We start from the raw sequence: 19,245 nt of genomic DNA on the forward strand, positions 1-19,245 counted from the left end.
CGCCAATGACAATGTGCACGCCCCATTGGGAGAGAAAGCGTCGGTTTCGGCTCGGTCTGAGTCAGCTCAAGGCGCCAGCGTAGGGCTGCTCTATCCAAGCTCCTCAAAAAGTCACCTCCTGTTCCTCTTTTCTCTCCCTTCTCCCACTTCTTAATTCTTTCCAACGTGCCTTCTCCTCCTCTGAAGAAGCGAGCTCATTGGAAAGACGCGACCTCCGGGATGAGAGCCTTCCTCACTGCTGCCCTTGGCGCATGGCTGGTTGTGCTGCTGGCCAGCAACTCCCAGTCCAAACCCTTCAACCTACAAGAAGTCAGCAAAAGAAGCCAGCTAAGCAATGATCGCCAGGATCGCACAGACGAAAAGAGTGGCAGGTTGGAGCAATCAGAGCGTTTTGCGATCCGGGACGAGGGAATGGCTAACCCAATAGTGCACACCGGCTTTGAAAAGAGGGGCATCAGCAAAAACGATGAGGAATCCAAGGGTTCCAACGAGCAAGTTTTGTTCGACCGGACTAAGGAAATTCCTTCGAGCGACTTAAATTCGAGAGGGTTCCAAGTCTCGGCTGTCAGCTTCAATGGCTTGCAAGGAAGAGGCAGCCACGATCGGTATGCTCGTACGGCTGAAACTTTTTTCAAAAGGGCTGACAATGATGGTGGTGGCATCGTCCGAAAGACAGTCGAATGGTCTGTCTTCCATCCTCTCATGATACTTGACGGTCGTGATCGTGCAGGCTATATAAAAACCATGGAGCGCATCGATCAAAGGCTTGGTTCCCCATTGGCAAAGTCTGGAGACGACATTTCGAGTTTGATTCTTACCAGCGTAGACGATGTTGATAGACAGGTTCAGAAACTCGATCTCATCTTCGAAGAACGTCAAATCTGCGGCTGGCTTGAAGCAAAGGTTCTCTCCAGAGAGAAGAACACTTCGGGACAGATCGAAATCGTTCGTTACGTGCCTGAAGGATGCTGGCCAGAAGAAATTCCCTCCTCCTCGGCTTCCTCGAGTCTTCCTGTCTCGCCGCGTAAGCACTTAAGGCCTTCACTTTTCCGCACTTTCTCAGAACAGAGACACAAGACTGCATCCGGGAATTTGCTACTGCCGACAAAGGTCGAAGTGGGAAGCAAGAACGTTGACATGAAAGAATACGCAGTCAAGATCAACTGGGAGCTCGTCAAAAGGTTAGCGGACGGCTTTCGGGGCGACGATGTCACTGTCCACGAAAAGAAGGATTGGCTGATAAAGCGACAATGGAAGACCAGACCCCGTGGGAAGACAGAATTGATCTTTTTCAACGTGTCTCTGGACCAGGTCGAATCTACGAAGGTGTATCTAGAGACCTTGTCTATCGACGATCTCTTCCCAACAGTGGAAATTGTCGCTGGCAACGACGGCAAGTATGCTGAAGACGACAAGTGCAGCCTCACGTTTTCCTTACCCGTACACCAACACCCCTCTCATGGTGGAGACTAAGAATGCTCTCCCTTTCCTGTCCTTTGCTTTCCTTTCACTACTCCATGACTAGCAGTCTCCACCCTTTGAGGGCGTGACCCCTGAAAGCAGATTAGTCTAAAAACTGTTTTGGCAATTCTTCCAAAGTGTTGATCTCAGGTCAACTCCTCCCCTTGAATGCGTCCGGCTTCCGTGATGCCAGCATCCTCACCTAAGAATGACGCCTGGCTCTCGTCCGTCTCGCAATGCGAGTGATAATGTGTGCGCCCGATTTGGAGAAAAAATCATAGCTCTCGGCTCGGTCGGAGCCTGCTCAAGGCGCCAACGTCGGGTCAGCCTTCCGCTTTGACAGCAGCTAAATAGACAGCAGCTGGAATTATAAAATGCCCTCTTCTCTCCCCTTTTTCTCTCTAACTGCTTTCTTTTTTGCTCTGCTTCAGTCCTGGGCTACTCGAGCCCCACCCTACCTCTATCTAGCACAGGCTCCAGTTCAGGTGGTTATGAGAGATCCCGGTTGTCAAGCTGTTGTGCACCGAAGCGAGATAGCATGGTTGTGAACTAAAACAGTTGGCAAAGTCGCGCGGCAAAATAGTAGGAAATTGTCGTCGTCGGAGCAGCCTTGGACCGCGTGTGTTCTTTCCCCGACGAGCCGAAGGCTCGTCTTTGATGTACATCCTTCTTCTGCATCTAGCTATCACTTCAATCCTATTGACATCGCCCTCGAGTTAGCTTCGTCTGAGAGAGCATAGATTGTCGGGCGCTGTTCGCGCGCCGGCTGTCGGCGATGACGCCGATCGCTCCGCGATCGACGTCGCCGGAGGGATTATCTCCCTTTGAGACGGATCAGGCAGTTCGGGCGTACTACACAGTCCCAGCCGGAGGCCTTCGCTAACGCTCCGGCACTCCGTTGAGGATTTGCAGATGATCCAGTACCTCCTCATTGATCGTACGCTCCATCGTGATCGCCGGACGCGATCACGTGGCTACCGCCGAACGATGAATTCTCAACTGTCTACCTGGACCTCCTCAGATTGGCCCGCCTACCGGACAAAGCAGTGCGAGTTCTACCACGCGATCACGCACCGCGACTCCCTGGGCGCCTCCAATGCCGCCTATAGTTGCTACCACCTCGTCTACCACCGCTCTCTCCCCTTTGTGCGCTGCGCACCGGCAACGTCACCTAAGGACGAAGCCTGCATCTCGTCTATCTTGCAACGAAGACGACAACGTCTATACCACGTGCCCCTCTATCTGGGACTTTTCAGGAGGCAATTTCGATGCACTAGCCTGGTTTTTAGCTTCGGAGACAATCACACCCGAGGATGGATCATGATTAGATAAACTTTGTCAGATTCGTCAGCACTGGCCCTCGTACAGCGGGATACCCGGGTAACTGACTTCCCTGCATGACATGGGAACTGTAATTCTGTGGTGATGGAGGCAGTAGTGCACAAGAGTTAGCAATACTGTTACTGTTTACATTGTTGAAAATAGATCGATGTACGCTGGGTGCCATCTAGACCACCCTAGTGCCTCTGACTTCGCTCCCACAGCCTGAACGATAGGATCTCATTGGCTGATTGGAGCTTAGTGCGACATGTTGAACCCCCAAGATTCCCTGTGCCGAGGATTCTGATTGCCCAGCAAGAGTGCGCCAATTTGAATTGAGCTTTTCCTTGGTCGTGCGGACGCGCGCTACTAAAGCAGAAAAAATTTCATTTCACGGAGTCCGAAAAGGCAATTTGGAGTCTTTCGAAGGGTGAACATGCAACGGCATTCTCCGCTAAGGCAGAATGACCGAACCAAGGGATGAAATTGTTAATAGAGATTAGCTTGCGAGCTGTTCGGGAGCACCTCCCATCCTGCTGAGATTGATCTTTCAATGTATGGGAATCTAGTCTTAATCACAATAGTCTCCCTCGCATCTATCACCCACTGCACTTTGCGCTTGGCTCGTTCAGTTCCTGGCCGAGGTATTGTGAGGCAACGGAACAACATAGATTGTTTTCATTCTCAAGGCAGGTTGGGTTCAGGCCCCGTCCTTGCTGGCGCTTCCGTGCCCGCGCTGTTGCCCGATGCGAAGTAAGTTCGGCGTGAATGGGAGCGCATATGTTCCAGAGGGCGCGGATCTCGTCTTATCGGTCGGAAACTGCTTTCCGCGCCCATCTTCTCTCTCACGGTCGCGCGGCTGCATTACTAGACTAGAATGTCAGGTCTCAGGTATCAAATCGGTCCCCAACTTCTTCCTACATTCTTTGCCCACCCATCTCGCTCCATCTCATCCCCCTTTCTCCACTCCAACACTACTCGTGTCCAAGAACACGCATAGCTGCTCAAGGTGGGTGCAAGCTCCGTCGTGGTGCAGCCGGAGTTCCTAGATTTTCTGTTGCGCGGCTCCACGTCTACTCGTCTCGGGCGTGGGGACATGCGTGCCGAGTGAGGCGACGCCTTCCCCGGCTTCAATTTTGCTGCTGCGCAGCACCGGTCAAGCCGGCTGGGCTGATTGCAACTTCAACAATGCTTCAGCCTCCCCGCTAGGTCGCACTTGGAATTATTCTTAAGGCCCCTTCTCTGAGGTCCGCTCCTTTTCTTCTACATCACTACGAGTGAGATCCGAGGCTGACTGGATTCTCGCTTTCTAGGACCTAGGACCTCGACGCAGAGTCAAGACGACGGCGACGACTAATTCTCCCACCGTCAAATCAGCTGCAACCAACAGAGGCCTGTATGACACTTTCGGGCACTGCACTCTTGAGGTTTTCGCTGCCGGTCTGAGAGGCGCTCAACGGGTCGATTTGAGGGCTGGCTATGGGCTCACCCAATACAGACCCATCTGACGAGTCACCACATCAGCGCCCTTCTGCTCGACCTGAATACGAGGACCACAGACGGTATCACTACGGCGAACAGCGGGGGTTTCGCTCGTCTTCTCCTCTTGCGCAATTACCGCAGCGTTCGCAACCACCGCGACCCCAGGAGTCCACAATGAGGACGGCGGTTCACCCGTACTCTGGACCCAACCTCGACAGTGGGCCGAACAGGCACTTGGCATACATGCCGCCCCTCGTTTCCACACCGAGGCCGACAAACTCACGTTATTCTTTACCTTCTCGACGAGATGATGGCGAGCGGAGTGCGAGCGTCGCTTACCCCAATATCGAGGACAGAGCGGAACATCATTGGAATTCAAGCCACCCTCGAGCAATGGCGTATCCGTACGAAAGCCGTCCGAACTACAACATTGACGATCGACAAACAACTTATGAGCATCCCCGTCACTTGCATGGCTCGCGACCTCCCTCTACAACAGCAAATTCCGGCACTCAGTCTTTCTCAGCAGCAGCATCATCGTCTTCCACGACTGGACGTTCCAGCCAATCGAGCACACCAATCTGTAGCAACTGTCAGACGACAGCGACGCCGCTTTGGCGGCGAGACGGTAAAGGCGGTCTTTTGTGTAAGTGTTTCAGCTAGGGACATCCTTCGTTTGTGCTTTCGTCTCATCCTTCTTTTCCCTGCCAAAGGTAACGCTTGTGGGCTCTTCGTCAAGGTAAAAGGTCGACCCCGGCCCGTCAGCCTGAAGACAGACGTCATCAAGCCGCGAGCACGAAGGACGCAAAACCAGGCGCAAGCAGCCTCAACGTCAGGCAGCCATGAGCAGTCTTCTTCCATGCTTCACGATTATCGTATACGACCTTACCCCGTTCCAAGATCCGAAGCATTTGCTAGCGAAGAGAGTGCAAGTACAGGTAGCAGCGCTTTTGCATCGCCTTACCAGACTCAGTACGGAGGAGGGGAGGCTCGGTACTCTCGTCCCATCACCGACTCTCACAGCGAATCTGCCCAATCTCATAGCTATCCGCCCTTCACAACACATCGCCCACCGAATTCGCACTTCGAAAGACCGAGCCCACCACATAGAAACGCCGAAGTCACTGCATCTGGCGTTCCATCGTCATACTCTTCGCCACCCGCCCGGCACCTTCATTCGCTCGCCGGTCTTAAAGCAGCTGGAGAACCGCGCTATTTTCCGGCTGCCGATGTGGATGAGGGCTCAGTACGATTGCCACCGCTGCTAAAACCATCTGACTCTGGCACCGCGAAGGATCCGGTCCCCTTTCGATCGATTCGTCGACAGCCGCATCACCAGCTTCCTCATTTTCGGGCGTCTCGCTCCCCGCCTTTCTCTTCGTCAACCTCTTCCTCCCGGTCTCCTCCTCTACGTATGGCCCACCGGTCTGCTTCCATTTCACCTTCGACAATCTCTCGCCAAGCACTGATGCAAGATGGCTACAGTAGTGGTGACCCTGTCGCATTTCGACGACAGAGGCCATCCTATGACGACATGAGCCGGCCAGTGCTCCCACCGCTTCTCCCTCCCCTTCCCTCGTCGACATCGGATCCCAGGTTCAATGCCCCGAGATACCCCACGCATCATACCTCGTCCTCTCGCCATCTTCCAGCCCCCCATCCTCGCTCTTCACACTCCCCTCAATAATCTGTCAGGGCACTGAACCGAAAACGTCCGCAATCCGGACACGTCCCCCTTTCTTCCGCTCCCTTCGCCAAAAGCGCGCCAGCCCGTATTTAGAGAGCTGAGCAACAATCGCTTTTCATGGTGGCCGCGATTTCGCACACGGCCCGCCACCAGCTACCATCACTATTTCGATTACTCCTTTCGCGTCTTAAAGCTCCATTCCAGTCTGCTCCTACCATTGCATACACACTCTTCGTACCTCTCTACTCTCTCAACACTCTGTAGAAGCTAATATGCGCTGTTGCACTGTCTTCAATTTGACCTCTTTAATGCCTCGACTGCAGAAAGGGCCGTGGAGTTTGGAAAGGGCCAAGGGCCGGGGGCCCAGACTCCATCGACTGACTGGACTTGCATGCATGAGGCAATAAAGACGGCGCGGCGTGGCTCAGAAAAAGAAAAGCCGCTTTCTCCGACGTGTGAACAGGAGCGGAGCGTAAAAGATCACATCATCACATTGGGAAGCCAGAGCGATAACTTTGCGAAAGACATTCGAGAGTGGGAAAAGAGCAACAGAAAAAAGAGGAAACGGATAACAAAACATATGACAGTGAAGTAGTAAGCAAAGAGAATAATCAATCTTGCAGGCCATCTAACCAGAGTAGTCGGTGGCAGCGTTGCTGGTTGCGCGGGATCGCTTCTCGCTGATGGGTGCCTCGCCAGCAGGGCTCCGGGTGGACCGGCTGCTCATGCTCGTGGCCCTCGTCGCCGAGCTCCTGCTGGAGTTCTGAGCGCTCGAGCCGTAGGATTGGCGGCTCGAAATGGTGCCAATCGACGAGCCAGCAGCAAAGGAGGACGAACCGGTTCCCTGGCTGAAGAAGCTACCCCTCGATCGATTCTTGTTGATGCGCATCGTCTCGAGGGCAGCGTGCGTTCGGACCTGACACATGTTGCTGAGCAGGTACGAGGCCTTGCCCGATCCGACGCCCTTCTTGCCCTTGGCCTCCAGAGGCTTGCCGCTCATGACTGCGCGGAACTCTGCCTTGGCCAGGTCATCGCGTCCCATCGAGGCAAGGAGGCGGCCATTCTCGTAGTGGGCAAAGTAGACGAGGTAGCGGTCCACCTCGTCGAGCTTGCCGCCGTGCTCGAGCACCTTGGCGAACGACGCCTTGGCATCGGCTGTAATCTCCTCGAGGGGACCAATCGAGTCCTCGGCCGGCAGACGAACCAGGGTGTGGGGTTCGGGGTACGCGACAAAGCGGAGGGCGACACCACGCAGGAAGAACGCAAGGCAGTAGGCGCTCCAGTACTCGCTCTCGCCCGTGCCGTAGGCCTTTGGCTCGTGGTACGACTCGAGCTCGTCGATGAACTCGTCGATGCGCGTCAGCGTGTTCTCGACCAGGAGGAACACGGGCGTCTGGGCCATGCAGTGCCAGATGTAGGAGAACTCGAGGCCGGGCAGGGGCAGCCGGTTGTTCTGTGCCACGTACTTCTTGGCCTTGAGCATGACGAATCGCTCAAAGGGAATCTGACGGCCGGCAATCTTCTTGGTCAACTTGGACACGGTGCGCATGATCGTGGCACTCTTTGCCCGGTCGTCCATGCCAGTCTCGTAGAGCATGACGGCCTTGGCGTACTGGTAGATGGCCTTGCTCCAGTTGCTCTCGCGCGACAGGACGTCGTAGCACTCGTAGGCTCGCACAAAGTCGCACGTGGCCAGGTAGGTCAAGCTGAGATCCCAGAAGCAGAGGTGGTGGAGCTGCTTGTAGATCGACTGCGACTCGATGGCGTTGCGGTAGTACTCGATGGCCTTTTCGGGCAGCGCCTGGGCCGCGTAGAGGCGGGCCGAGTAGTAGAGGAAGAAGATGCCGTTGGGGAACCGGACGAGGTTCCAGCTGAGGACCTTGTCGGCAAACTCAAAGTCGACATCCGTGACGGGCACGTATGACGAGATGAAGAGGTGGTAGGTAAGCATGGCAATGTCGCACAAGGGGCGGCGAACACCCTCCTCGTCGGCCGAGATGGTGGGCAGGGGGCGCGACTTGGACCAGCCGCCGGCCCTGGCAAAGACATCGAGGGAGAAGCGGCGGTCTCCCGTGAAACCAAAGCCCTCCATCATCTTGAGGGCCTTGGTAGGCAGGAGCGAGAGGATGAGCGAGCAGATTCCGTTGGTCAGGTAGACGCCCGATCGGAAGTCCTGGTCGACGGACACCGTTGGACGACGGCCCGAGATCTGAGCCTCCTCGGCCTCGCCGTCGCAGAACTCGACAAACTTGAAGAGCTCGCGGACCATAAAATAGCCGTTTCGAAGGCTGAAGGCATGCTTGACAAAGGCCAGGCTGTCTCCGGCGTAGAAGATACCAAGAACAGCCTTGAGGAGCTGGCTCTCGGCGTAAACGAGCTCGGCGTGCTGCTGGACGAGCGTCATCGACTTGTAGTTGGCCTGCTTGCTGCCGCCAATCATCTTGCCAATGGTGCCCTGCTTCTTGCGGAGAAGGCCGGCAATGTGCATCGAGTGCTTGCAGCACATGATGGACGTCTCAAAGTCCTGCGGCTCAAAGGTCATGACCGTCTTGACCGTGTTGATGAGGGCCATGCCTTCGGCCTTGTACAGGCGGTGGTCGGCGCCCTCCTTGCACAGGTCTTCGGCCTCTTGCATGCGCGAGTTGAGGAAGAGGCTCATGGCTTCGCGAACAATGCCCAGATCCTTGCGGCACTCTTCGTCGCTGAGCTTGACCTGCGATGCCGAGGGCGGCTTGTCGCCGATGTATGAGGGCGTGACGGCTGTCTCGGGCGTGATGGACTCTTCGCTGAAGTTGGAGTCTGCATCGTCGTCCTCGTCGAAGTTCCCTTCTTCGGGTTGCTCCTCCTGCTGGGGCGACTGGGCCTGCTTCTGCTGCTGTTGCTGGTCGTTGCCATTGTTTTCGCCGCGGAGGTAAGCCAGGGTACCGCCGGCGGCACCCGTGACAGCAGCAGCGGCACCACCAACCGCGCCCATGGCAGCGCCAGTGTAAGTCTGCTGCTGCTGGCCCTCCTGGCCCTTTTTGGCATCGGCGTTGTCCTCCTGCTGCTCTTCGGGCTCCTCCTCCTCGGCGCTCTCTTGCGGCTTCTCCTCCTCGACGGCGCGGCTCTGCGACTCCTGCTGGCCGACCGAGTCGCCCTTTCCAGCGCTGCCGTTGCCCTGCACCTTGTCCTTGACCTTGTCCTTCTTGTTCTTGAGCGCGGCAGCCACACCACCACCGGCAGCGGCACCACCAGCAGCAGCAGCGCCCGCAGCGGCACCGTTGCTCTGCGACGATGACTTCTTGCCCTGCGACTGCGACTGAGCGCCGCTTGCCTTGCCCTCCGAGGAGCCCTCGACCTCTGAGCCGCAGAAACCGAGGCGGCCGCAGACGCTGTCGTCGAGCGTGTCCTCGTTGTGCTCCTCGAGCCACTTGCGAAGGGCGGGGATGTTGTGGCGGTCGTTGACCGTCTGCGTCTTGGTCTCGCCGTCGGTCTGCGGGTACTCCCAGGTGAAGCTGCCGTCGTCCTTGAGCTGACCGGCGCGCTGGTAGACATTCTTTGCACGCGTGTAGCGCTGCATGCGCAGTGCCGTGAGGCGGAGCTGCTTGGCAAGCACTTCTCGCTTGTGTGTCAGCTCCGGCGCCTCGTCGTCGGTGTCATACTTCAACCACTCGGCCGTCGTCTCTTCGAACTTCTTTGCCAGGTCGTCGTACTCCTTCTTCATGGCCTCACGCGTCTTTTCGTCTTTTGTCAGGTCGTTCTCCGACGGCTCGGGCTCAATGTAGTCCCAATCCCAGTCCATGGTTCCGCCCATGCCCTTTCTGAGCTTGGTTGTGTCGGCATAGTCCTTGAGGTCGGCTGCCTTGCTGCTGAACTTGATCTTGTCCCTCACAACGGGGTCGAGCATGGGCTGGAGGACCTGCCAGATGCCCTTGAAGATCCAGGGGGCGCTGTGGACGTAAATGCGCTGGAGCGACTCGGGGTAGTAGGCCTCGAGGCACTTGACCAGGAACAGGACACACTGCCAGTCCATGTTCTTGAGACCAAAGCCGCCCATGTCAAAGATGACAATGGCCTTTTCATAGGGCGGCGTGGTAAGCTGCCGGGCGTTCTCCATGGCAAGGAGGACGAACTGCTGGAGCACCTCGTGCTTCTGGGCGTTTGTAAAGTGGCGAGCGACGTGGATAAAGTAGATGGGGTATTCTCCAGGTGCCTCACTGTTTCCCTTGATGTACGAGATACCGCGGCGGAACTGGTTGAGGAAGCCGGGCACGTCGGACATGCCGGCCTCACCCTTGAAGATGATGCCTTCGACGTCCATCTCGTAGCGGAACTTGAGCGCGGCGGCAAGCATGGCCAGCGCTCGGTCCAGGTCCCACTTGCGGGCTCGAAGGAAGCGAAGCAGGCCGGCGTCGGGATTGTCGTGCTTTACGAATTCCCAGAGTGCGCGACGGAGATAGGGCCCGCCGTAGGTGTCCATCATGTCGCGCAGGTCGCGCAGCTCCTCCTGCTTCTTGGCCTCCTCCTTGGCCTTGTCGTCCTTGGGAATGTCCTTGCCAGGCTCGTCCTTCTTCTTTCCCGAGTCTCCGCCGGACTTCTTTTGCTTCTTGAGGCTTGCGGCCACCTGGGGCCCGCCCTCGCGCTCGAGCTCCTCGGATCGGCTCTGGAAGGATGGGCGGCCAGCTGTACGTCAATATACGAGGCAAAAAAAAGAAAAACAAAAGCAAAAGCGGGAAGCGCTCGCCTCACCTTGTTCTGCTCGTAGAGTTCAAACAGGCGGCGGTACATCTCTCGCAGCTGCTTCTGGTGCTCGGGCGTGAGGTTGCCTCGGTATCCCTCGAGGACCTTTGAGATTCAAATAGACATGAATGTCAGCTCTCCAGGAACACTGCTACTTTTCATAAATCCAAACGCACCTCCTCGCCATCAATGTTCTTCTTCGTCGACATCTTGGGCAAGCGTTAGAGTGTGGGAATAGAAAGAAAATTGAAGGTGGATGTGCAATCGTGTAAAATGGGGCAAGAAAGATGAAGATGAAGCGGTCGTCCCTGCTCTGTCGCACAATTCCTCAGCGCTCTGAAAATGCCAATGACTATGGAAAGTCACAGGCACAGCGGTAGGGGAAGCGGAAGGAGGGAGTGGTGGATGGAAGGAGTGGAGAGAGGGAGTGGTCCAGTAGTAGATAGGCGGCAAGGCGAACGAACCTGCTGGTCTGGGGCGGCTGGGTCCGTCCGTTTCTTCTGCATCGCGAATAGAAATCTTAGTCCTTGTAGTAATGACTTTTTCCACTTGTAGTCCTTTTTTCTTTTTCTTTGCGGGGAGGGCAGATGCTCATTGGAGCTCTCCACGTTGGACAATTGTAAATGGAGAGACGGGTGACTAGTGCAATCTCTATGCCAACTAGATAGCAACCCCACGAACTACTAGTAGTACTACAATTGGCTACCACACTAGCTATAGCGTCACTACCGCTTACCATTTTCATGATCCAGCGAGAAACGCAAGCGTGCTTGCAATCAAAATCTCTGTGCCCGAGGGCGGGGTGGGGAAGATCTCCCGCCGCCGAGGACAATAATATGGACCCAAATCAGACTCAGTCTGGACTCTCTAGCTCCGTCAGCAGGTGAAACGAGCAAAGGGAAAAAAGAAGATAGAGGGCTATATTCGAACTTTTGAAGTAATCATGTCTCGCCCAACTCTACCTGGTGGGGAGGCACTCCAACAGCACAGCCAAGCCCAAAAAAAGGGCGACTTCCTAGGTAACTTAGCCAGCCAACCCTCGTCAAGACACACAGCGGGAACCAATAGAGGCGGACTTTGAGAAGTGACCTGCAACGATCGAATTATGTTTTGCGACTTCTGACTTTCTTGTCTACGCTTGGCCTTTGCGCTCCTCGTGAAAGCTCTCTGGGACTACTTACTTAGACAGACCTCTTTCTCTCCCCGCTCGGGCGTTTCTTTTTCTTTACCCCACATCAAAATGAGAAATGAAGAAAATAAAAAGGGAGTGAGAGAGGTGAAAATACGGAACGAGGACGTAGGTAATAATAGCTAGCAGTGGGCCGTGGGCAGGCACACGAAGCCTCCAGACACATGGTCCGAGAAAAGGACAGTAGTGGCAGTACGCGGGGGAGGCGCTTGTGGCGTGATGTGCCTGAACGAGGGTCACGATCGACGCTATTCTCCGCGGTGCCGATCTGCAAGGGAAAGAAAGAGAGGAGTAGCGAGAGGACGCTGGGGGCAATCCCACCCAAAATAATCACGAGGTCCTGTACCATTGTGGGGGGATTGGCCTCGGTGAAAGGAGATCACGATTGGCAGCAGCAGTAGAGTAGTACTAGATAGTCCTGGACGAGGCCAGCAACGTCCAAGCGTCGCAGCGTCCTGCAGCAAACTATTTGCTGGATGCAATGCAATTCAGCGACGCTCGAGAGACCACGTGGTAAATCCGCCACATGTCGGGAAGGAAGAGCCGCGGCACGTGAGCACCCCCGCCTTCGCTGGACAGATGTTGAGCGAAAGCTGCACGTCTGGAGCACTTGCATGCAGCAGCACGGCCTTTCAACGCCGTTCCTGCCGAGGGCCGGAGAGACCAGATCCCAGATCCGTCCCTCGATCACGCCGGGAGACCTGAACCCAGGATTCTGTTCCAATAGCAACGAAGTCTGGAGCTTGTCGAAGCTTAAAGGTGCGCAGGGACGTGTCCAGCAGTTGCTGCGGCATGCATGCACAGACCACCTCGCCATTCTGGGAGCGACCACTTCCAAGGGAAAGAGTACGGTTGCATCGTCGGCAATTCTTTGTAGATTTCCATTCCATTCCTTCCTTCCTCCTTCCTCCTACCCCTTCCCACTACAGATTTACAGCTTTGTGAAGCATCACTTGCCCGGACCTTTGTTGGTGACTTGCCCGTCTGTTCCTTCTTGCCGCGGCGCGTAAAAACGTAGCGCAAGGGCGAATAATCGAAGAAAGGGTGAAGGGAAAAGGAGGAGAGAAAGAGAGGAAGAGAAGAGGATGTGAGGGTGCATAACCTAATACAATATGTTGGTGACCAGTGACGACGTGAATGGCAAGAAAAGAAAAGAAGAGAGAGAAAAGGAAAGAGAGAGAGAGAGAAAGGGAGAGAAAGTGTTGTGCGCATGTGTGTGACTGAGAAAGAGGAAACCTGTTACACGGAGCAAGCTTCACCGTCCGACTTGTCATTCGACGCCCTCCATTTCCATCTCTGCGAGAACATCGCCGCCAGCACTGAGCCCATAGCGTTCGCGTTCGCGTTCCTCGGCCTCTCGGCTGGGGCTGCCAGTCGAGATGGTCGTGCTGCCCGTCATGCTCTCGTCACCCTCACCGTCGTCGTCTTCATCGTCTTCATCTCTCTCGTCGTCATCACCGTCGGTCTCTGCGCTCTCGCTTCTTCGGCTCCGTTCGGCGCTCTCGTCGAGCGTGAGATGCTGCACATCGCCGTTGTTGTTTGTCGAAGAAGGCCCGCCGCCAATTCGGCCGGCGGCACCCCTGCCGATCTGCAGGTTGGTGAAACCGTGGAGGGGCGAGAGCGAGGCGCTGCTGGTCCGCTGTGCCACTGGCGAGGCAGAGGCGGTGCGGCCGTCTGATTTCTTGTTCTTCTGCGCGAGGAGCTTCTCAAAGTTGATCTTGTCCGAGCCCAGCAAGCCCGACGACGGCGGGCTGACGGCAGCAGGCCAGAGCGCCTTTTCCTCGGGGAGCGATCGGGCGTTGCAGTCCATGCCCACGAGAATGGCGGCGGCCTCGAGGAGCTGGACCTGCTGATGCTTGCTCATGAGGAACTTGGAGGCCTCTTTCCAGTACACCGTGTGTTCCTAAGTAAAGTCACCCTCTCGGCGTCAGCTCTTGTTTTTCAGTGGTAAGTCACCGCAGCCACAAAATACTCACCCATCGGTGCTTGATCAGGCAGCTGGGGTGTCTGTACACCTTTGAGCAGCTCTCGCATTTGTGCAGCATCGAGTGGGCGCCACCGCCGTAACTCTGGCTCAGCGCCTTGCCCGTCACTTCGCCGTCGTCGGTGACGGTTGAGCTGATGGACGCACGTCGGGCCGAGATGCCGCCGCTGGATGGGTCCTTGCCGTCATCTGTGTTGCTGCTGCTATTGCCGCTGTGCTTGCCATTACCCGAGTTCATGTCCTTTGCCGACAGCATCGCACTCGGCGGCGGGTTCAGCGCCGTGGGGTCGCCCGGCTGCGGGCCGTAGCACTCCTGGCCAAAGTGGGTGTGGCCAATCGACTTTGGTGCACCCGTCGCTGCTGCCGCCGTTGTCGTCGATGTCCCTGTCCCCATCGTCGCTGACGAAGTCGTGGTGGTGGAAGAGGCCATGCCGTTGCTAACACTCCTCCCGGCGAGACTGCCTCCGAGGCTAGCGAGGCTCTTTGACGTGAGAGCCTCGCCAGCGGTGCCAAAGGACGTGGAAAGGCTGCTCGCCTCGAGGCCACCAGCGCCCGCTCCAATCGAAGAGGGAATGGCGCGGGGCGAGACCGAGATGCGGCTCGAGGGCATCGACTGGCCGTTGACGATTCTCGAGTGGAAATGACCGCCTCCCGCGGCAGCGACCGTCGACGAGTCGAGTCTGCGGAGCTGCCCGCCTATTGACTCGCGTCGCCTGCCCTGGGTGGGCACTGCCGACGGCGCAGAGGCCGGTGGAAGGTCATCGTGGGTGCTTGCGCGCATGTTGGAGTCGTGCAGACCAGTGGGTGTGGCCGAGAATGACTGCCAACGGCGGTTCACCCGGTGAGCCAAGGATGTCCCACAGCACTGCAAAGGGCTTACTTCAACAACTCACCCCCACGACGGGACCACCATCTGTGCTGCGGACTCCGCTGCTGGCAGCGAATGACATGGTTGATCAACGAGAAGCGGGGTTGTCGAGGCGAGCGAGAACGCGAGAGGGAGACTGAGCGACAGAGCGACTGAGCGACTGAGCGAGAAAGAGAGAGAGAGAGAGAGAGATTAGAGGAGAGATAGGAACAGTTGGTGCAGATCGCTGGGGCGGGTGTTCGATGTTCAAGTCGTGGTCGTCGGCGCAATAGTTGACCAGGCAGCCCAAGTGAATGAGCCCTGAGTGTGCTGCTCAACAGAACAAAGGGGCAGAAAAAAAGAAAGTGAGGGGGAAGGGGGAGCAGGCGTAATGTTCAGCAAGAGTGTCCGAGAGAAAAAGAAAAGACCAAGAAGAAATGCTCCCCACGCCTTGTAAGCCAGCAAGCGAGCGGGAGAGGGAGAAGCCCCAGGAGCACTGCACTGCCAGGCGCCTGGGCTCGGCAATTGCAAGGCACCCTCTCCCGCCTCGACGACGCTGCGGGGAGAAGACCGCACAGACGGAGCAGACACTCACCCTCGCACGACCTGTACACGCAAAGGAGCGGAAGGAGAAAGAGACGGAAGAGAAAGAGGAACCCGCAGACGCTCGGTGGACGAAGACCAAGGCAGTGGTGGAAGGTGTGCTGAAGGGAGGGAAGGAGGAAAGAAAAATTAAAGGTCAAAAAAAAAAAAAAAAAAAAAAAGAAAGGAGGCGGTGGGACCTCGCTCGCACTTTCCTCCAAAAAAAAAAAAAGGCGAAAGTCCAAAAAAAGCGATTTCGTTCTTGCGTGCGTGACGGACCAAAATCAAAATCGCCCCCGCGTGAGCTGGAAGCAAGCCCAGGCCGGCCAGCAGCCCTAACCCAACGGCCGAAAATGCGACATAGATAGCGGTTCCTCCACGTTCTTCCTGCTCGCCGATAGCAGCTTCTTTTTCATTCGTCCTCAATGGTAAATAGAGACGACGCACTGCACGCTCTCTTCGGCTAGCATTCTCATCGTTGTCTCAATTGCCTGTCTCAATTGCCAGCCTAGTATGTATCGTACTACTACTAGCTGTATGTGTGTCATGATTATGTTTTCCAGCTGAGAGAGAGGACACCCGTACCTTATCTGCCAAGGCCAGCGACAGCAAACAACACTTCGGAGCCCTTCGAGGAGGACACTGCAGGGGAAGCTTACATAAGCCATTTAATTTTTCAACCCGATTCCATTACTGAGAGCCAACCCGTGAAGGGCGCACAACCCTGAAATCAGCCGTGAGAGCACACCATGGCGGCGTCGTCGAGCTCGAGCCTGATTCTCGAATCGCGGCCAAAGGAGCCATACCAGTCCGTCACCTGCCCGTACCCGTCATGCAAGGCCGCGATCGAGTACCTGACGCCGCCCGCGTCGACGCTGTCGGCGCTTCCGTCGAGCGACACGTCGTTCAGGGTGACGTGCTGCAGCTGCAAGCAGCGCTTCGAGCCACCTGGAGCGCCACGGATGGTGCGAGAGGCCCGGCAGAGCAATGGAAAGGACCGGCCAAAGTCGAACAAGCGCCGCATCGGCACAGACGAGAAGCCACTCGACATGACCTAGTGAGTCGAGCTCCTTATCCCGATCGAGATTGCTCAAGCTGAGTCGCTCACGCGACACCAAGCTATGATACCTTGGGGCTGCCGGCCAATGCAACGATGGACGAGATCAAAAAAGCGTACAGAAAGTTGGCCATCAAGCTGCACCCGGACAAGAATCCAAATGACCCCGAGGGCGAGGAGCGCTTCAAGACGCTGGCGACGGCCTATCAGGTTCTTTCGGACCCTGACCTGAGACATAAGTAGTGAGTGTCGAAGCAATGGGCCTGTATTTTCTGTCCCATCTCTCTCTATTGCGAGCATACACCGCTGACGAGATCCGTGCCACAACAGCAATGAATTCGGGGCCTCGACGCCTGGACTTGTGCCCGAGGACGGCTTTGTGGACCCAGAAGAAGTCTTTGGGAGCCTCTTTGGTGGCGCCAGATTCAAGGACATCATTGGGACAATCAGCATCGGCAAGGACATGAAGGAGGCCCTGCAGCAGGACTCGGAGGACCTGGAAAAGCAGGCCGCCGCAGGCGAGGCGGGCGCTGATGGCAGTGCTGGAGGAGGCCAGGGATCAGGCACCGATGTGAGCGCATCGAGCAAAAAGGACCAGCTCACACCCGAGCAAAAGGCGGCCAAGGAGGAAAAGGAGCGCAAGCGTGATGCCGAACGAGCGAAGCTGAGAGAGGAGCGCGTGGCAAGGCTGGCAGACAACCTTGTCCGGAAGCTCAGCGTCTTTACCGAGAGCGTCCGCAACGCAAATGATACCGATCTCGAGAGGCAGGTGGCTGAGAGCTTCCGCGAGATCACACGCATCGAGGCAGAGGAGCTCAAGAAGGAGAGTTACGGCGTGGAGCTGCTGCATGCCGTGGCATTCGTCTATGGAGCAAAGGCAAAGCACTACCTGGCCTCGACGGGCATGCTCTGGGGCATTGGTGGCGTGTTCCACTCCGCCGCCTCGTCGTTCCACGTGGTGCGCGAGACGGTGAGCACGGTGCGCGCTGCGCTGGAGCTCAAGAGCGTGTTCGAGGAGCTGGCAAAGGCGGAAGAGCAGGGGATCACCGAGGAGCGCAAGAAACAGCTCGAAGAAGATGCCGCGCAAAAGGGGTGCGTTCCCTTGACCAGTGACCCGAGAAGCGCATTTATAGAGACTGACGTTATCGCCTTGCAGGATGCGGGCTCTGTTCAAGGGCGCCAAGCTCGAGGTGGAATCGGTCATTCGAGAGGTGACAGAGAGGGTCCTGTACGACGCAGGCGTGAACAAGGAGACGCAGCGGTTACGCGCCACTGCCCTCGGCCTTGTTGCAGAGGTGTACAGCTCCGTCAAGCCAGACGTCGAGGCAGACGAGCGAGACTATGTCCAAATTGACCCAAAGTAGCCGTCGCTCGCTGCCTCGTGTATATCCATGCTTCACATATTTACAAGAGCCAGTCAATTGCTAGAAAAGCGATGAAGCGACTGAGCGAGAAAAGATAGTAAAGAGTACGTGAGCAGAGGGTTCAAGCTGCCGCCGCCATCAAGCGACGCTTCGGCCGAGCACGGACGATGTGCTTTGCCCGGTGCTCCCTCTTCTCTTCGGCGTCCATTGTCTCATGGCCCTCTCTCCAACATGCTTCGCAGTACCGATCATCGTCGCAGCCCGTGCACTCGAAGACGGCGTCATTGGTGCAGATGCCTGAAAGGTGTCAAAACAAGATTAGGGAACTGCCTCGAAAAAAAAACACAGACAAGATACCCACAGCACCACTCGTCTGGGTCGCCCTCGTCGTTGTCATTCGTTGCTTGCTTCTTGACCAGCGGCCCCCCTTTGGCTCCGATTGACCTCGCGCTCGGCTCGCCAAGCTTGTTTGCGTCCAGTCGGACGAGCTTCTCAAACGCGGAGAGATCTCGCCCCTGTACATCATGCCGGGCCCTCCAGTCATCCTCCTTCTCCTCCTCCCTACCATCTCTGGTGCTTCTGATCGGCTCGTCCTTCGGAGCACTTGGCAGATCGAAAGGGTCGGCCCACGACTCGCTTTCGATTGGTGCTGAGCGCTGAGGCAAGAGAGAGCTCGAGCTTTGGCTTGCCGTCGGGCTCTTGCCAGCGCGCAAAAGAGCCAGTCGAGAGAGGAGATCGTCAGCTTCTTGGGGCTCTCCCTTCGCTTGGCCTGGGGAGGAGGGATCGCGCTCTCTGTCACCCGCAGTGGTAGGCTCTGCTACCAGCTCGTGATTCTTGAGCGACGGTTTCGTGCTCTCGCCCTCCCCAATCTCGCTCGCGAGAGCGTCTGCGAGCTCGTCTTGCAGATCTTCTGATCCATCTTGGCCCGTGGATGCTCTCGTCAGTATGGGCTTCTCCCTTGGCTCTAGCTCGAGCTGACCAGCCTTTTGTTTCTGCTTGGGCGGTCCTTGCCCTTCTCGAGAAAGGTCCTGCAGTCCGTGCTGTGCTTCGAGGGCGAGCTTGTGTGCCTCCGCTGTCACCTCGTCCAGCTCCCGTCGGCTGATTGGCTGTGCCACCGTCGCCCTGCTCTCGTCATCGGACGCAACGTTGCCTGTGCGCCAGTCGACGCTCCCTTCTAGGTCCTCCTCGTACTCTTCGTCGTTGTCGTACGTCACACCGTGCTGGCCGTCGATGGACACCTCATCGCGTGCCTGAGCGATGAGTGCTTCGATGTCGTCCTCGGCCACTGCTGCGCTATGATCTGCCCCCAGAGTCGTGCCCGCGCCTGAAGACGACGCCGCCGCAGAAGGCTTCTTTGCTCGTGCTAGCTCGCGCTCTCGTAGTCTCTTGAGCCGCTCCTGCAGCGAGCTTTCCATTGCAGCATCGTACTAAATGGCTGTTGGCCAATTTCCGTGGAGTGGAGCTCCAGTGTCGTTTCCCTGCTGCCTAAAATAAAACACGTGAAGGCGAGCACTAAAAAAATGGCAGGTCTGGTCGAGAAGATCACTTCCTCT

At 56.7% G+C, this 19,245-nt stretch overlaps 7 protein-coding genes across 7 annotated transcripts; 4 read left to right on the plus strand and 3 right to left on the minus strand.

Moving 5' to 3' along the window:
* The first annotated feature begins 104 nt into the window (after positions 1–104).
* FA10DRAFT_269300 (hypothetical protein) lies at positions 105–751 on the plus strand. The gene is made up of 2 exons (XM_025522696.1): positions 105–605; positions 677–751. The coding sequence occupies exons 1-2, from the start codon at positions 220–222 to the stop codon at positions 711–713; spliced, it is 423 nt and encodes a 140-aa protein (XP_025374534.1). The 5' UTR covers positions 105–219; the 3' UTR covers positions 714–751.
* Positions 752–4,845: 4,094 nt separating this feature from the next.
* Positions 4,846–5,062, plus strand: FA10DRAFT_223193 (glucocorticoid receptor-like (DNA-binding domain); the record flags this gene model as incomplete). The annotated part of the gene is made up of 2 exons (XM_025518573.1): positions 4,846–4,909; positions 4,977–5,062. Coding segments are annotated over 2 exons (150 nt in total), but the record flags the coding sequence as incomplete, so codon positions are not given.
* Positions 5,063–6,421: 1,359 nt separating this feature from the next.
* On the minus strand, positions 6,422–11,124 carry FA10DRAFT_304126 (hypothetical protein). Its single transcript, XM_025525320.1, has 3 exons — positions 10,846–11,124; positions 10,679–10,774; positions 6,422–10,592 (listed from the first exon to the last, which is right to left on the minus strand). The coding sequence occupies exons 1-3, from the start codon at positions 10,876–10,878 to the stop codon at positions 6,579–6,581; spliced, it is 4,143 nt and encodes a 1,380-aa protein (XP_025374536.1). The 5' UTR covers positions 10,879–11,124; the 3' UTR covers positions 6,422–6,578.
* A 918-nt stretch (positions 11,125–12,042) lies between these two features.
* FA10DRAFT_183265 (hypothetical protein) lies at positions 12,043–13,090 on the plus strand. Its single transcript, XM_025518322.1, has one exon. It carries the CDS (start codon positions 12,335–12,337, stop codon positions 12,866–12,868), a length of 534 nt encoding a protein of 177 aa, XP_025374537.1. The 5' UTR covers positions 12,043–12,334; the 3' UTR covers positions 12,869–13,090.
* Positions 12,999–14,874, minus strand: FA10DRAFT_183259 (hypothetical protein). Its single transcript, XM_025518321.1, has 3 exons — positions 14,736–14,874; positions 13,835–14,662; positions 12,999–13,761 (listed from the first exon to the last, which is right to left on the minus strand). The coding sequence occupies exons 1-3, from the start codon at positions 14,790–14,792 to the stop codon at positions 13,129–13,131; spliced, it is 1,518 nt and encodes a 505-aa protein (XP_025374538.1). The 5' UTR covers positions 14,793–14,874; the 3' UTR covers positions 12,999–13,128.
* A 993-nt stretch (positions 14,875–15,867) lies between these two features.
* FA10DRAFT_269303 (DnaJ-domain-containing protein) lies at positions 15,868–17,962 on the plus strand. The gene is made up of 4 exons (XM_025522697.1): positions 15,868–16,328; positions 16,391–16,570; positions 16,659–17,420; positions 17,485–17,962. Exons 1-4 carry the CDS (start codon positions 16,021–16,023, stop codon positions 17,690–17,692), a joined length of 1,458 nt encoding a protein of 485 aa, XP_025374539.1. The 5' UTR covers positions 15,868–16,020; the 3' UTR covers positions 17,693–17,962.
* FA10DRAFT_269304 (hypothetical protein) lies at positions 17,518–19,136 on the minus strand. The gene is made up of 2 exons (XM_025522698.1): positions 18,054–19,136; positions 17,518–17,989 (listed from the first exon to the last, which is right to left on the minus strand). The coding sequence occupies exons 1-2, from the start codon at positions 19,105–19,107 to the stop codon at positions 17,814–17,816; spliced, it is 1,230 nt and encodes a 409-aa protein (XP_025374540.1). The 5' UTR covers positions 19,108–19,136; the 3' UTR covers positions 17,518–17,813.
* Between the last annotated feature and the right edge of the window lie 109 nt (positions 19,137–19,245).

The sequence above is a fragment of the Acaromyces ingoldii genome (genome assembly GCF_003144295.1).
Source record: "Acaromyces ingoldii strain MCA 4198 unplaced genomic scaffold FA10scaffold_7, whole genome shotgun sequence".
Taxonomy (NCBI): domain Eukaryota; kingdom Fungi; phylum Basidiomycota; class Exobasidiomycetes; order Exobasidiales; family Cryptobasidiaceae; genus Acaromyces; species Acaromyces ingoldii.

What these genes read in the sequence shown, in the direction of transcription:
- FA10DRAFT_269300 (XM_025522696.1), top strand. Translation starts at nt 220, where the DNA reads ATGAGAGCCTTCCTCACTGCTGCCCTTGGCGCATGGCTGGTTGTGCTG. An exon ending in GGAAGAGGCAGCCACGATCG is followed by an intron (nt 606 to 676) that starts GTATGCTCGTAC and finishes TCCGAAAGACAG; the next exon opens with TCGAATGGTCTGTCTTCCAT.
- FA10DRAFT_304126 (XM_025525320.1), bottom strand. Translation starts at nt 10,878, where the DNA reads ATGTCGACGAAGAAGAACATTGATGGCGAGGAG. An exon ending in AGAACATTGATGGCGAGGAG is followed by an intron (nt 10,775 to 10,845) that starts GTGCGTTTGGAT and finishes TGAATCTCAAAG; the next exon opens with GTCCTCGAGGGATACCGAGG. An exon ending in AACTCTACGAGCAGAACAAG is followed by an intron (nt 10,593 to 10,678) that starts GTGAGGCGAGCG and finishes CCATCCTTCCAG; the next exon opens with AGCCGATCCGAGGAGCTCGA.
- FA10DRAFT_183265 (XM_025518322.1), top strand. Translation starts at nt 12,335, where the DNA reads ATGCAATGCAATTCAGCGACGCTCGAGAGACCACGTGGTAAATCCGCC.
- FA10DRAFT_183259 (XM_025518321.1), bottom strand. Translation starts at nt 14,792, where the DNA reads ATGTCATTCGCTGCCAGCAGCGGAGTCCGCAGCACAGATGGTGGTCCC. An exon ending in ATGGTGGTCCCGTCGTGGGG is followed by an intron (nt 14,663 to 14,735) that starts GTGAGTTGTTGA and finishes CGCCGTTGGCAG; the next exon opens with TCATTCTCGGCCACACCCAC. An exon ending in GCCTGATCAAGCACCGATGG is followed by an intron (nt 13,762 to 13,834) that starts GTGAGTATTTTG and finishes GACTTTACTTAG; the next exon opens with GAACACACGGTGTACTGGAA.
- FA10DRAFT_269303 (XM_025522697.1), top strand. Translation starts at nt 16,021, where the DNA reads ATGGCGGCGTCGTCGAGCTCGAGCCTGATTCTCGAATCGCGGCCAAAG. An exon ending in CCTGACCTGAGACATAAGTA is followed by an intron (nt 16,571 to 16,658) that starts GTGAGTGTCGAA and finishes GTGCCACAACAG; the next exon opens with CAATGAATTCGGGGCCTCGA. An exon ending in GAAGATGCCGCGCAAAAGGG is followed by an intron (nt 17,421 to 17,484) that starts GTGCGTTCCCTT and finishes ATCGCCTTGCAG; the next exon opens with GATGCGGGCTCTGTTCAAGG.
- FA10DRAFT_269304 (XM_025522698.1), bottom strand. Translation starts at nt 19,107, where the DNA reads ATGGAAAGCTCGCTGCAGGAGCGGCTCAAGAGACTACGAGAGCGCGAG. An exon ending in CGACCCAGACGAGTGGTGCT is followed by an intron (nt 17,990 to 18,053) that starts GTGGGTATCTTG and finishes GACACCTTTCAG; the next exon opens with GCATCTGCACCAATGACGCC.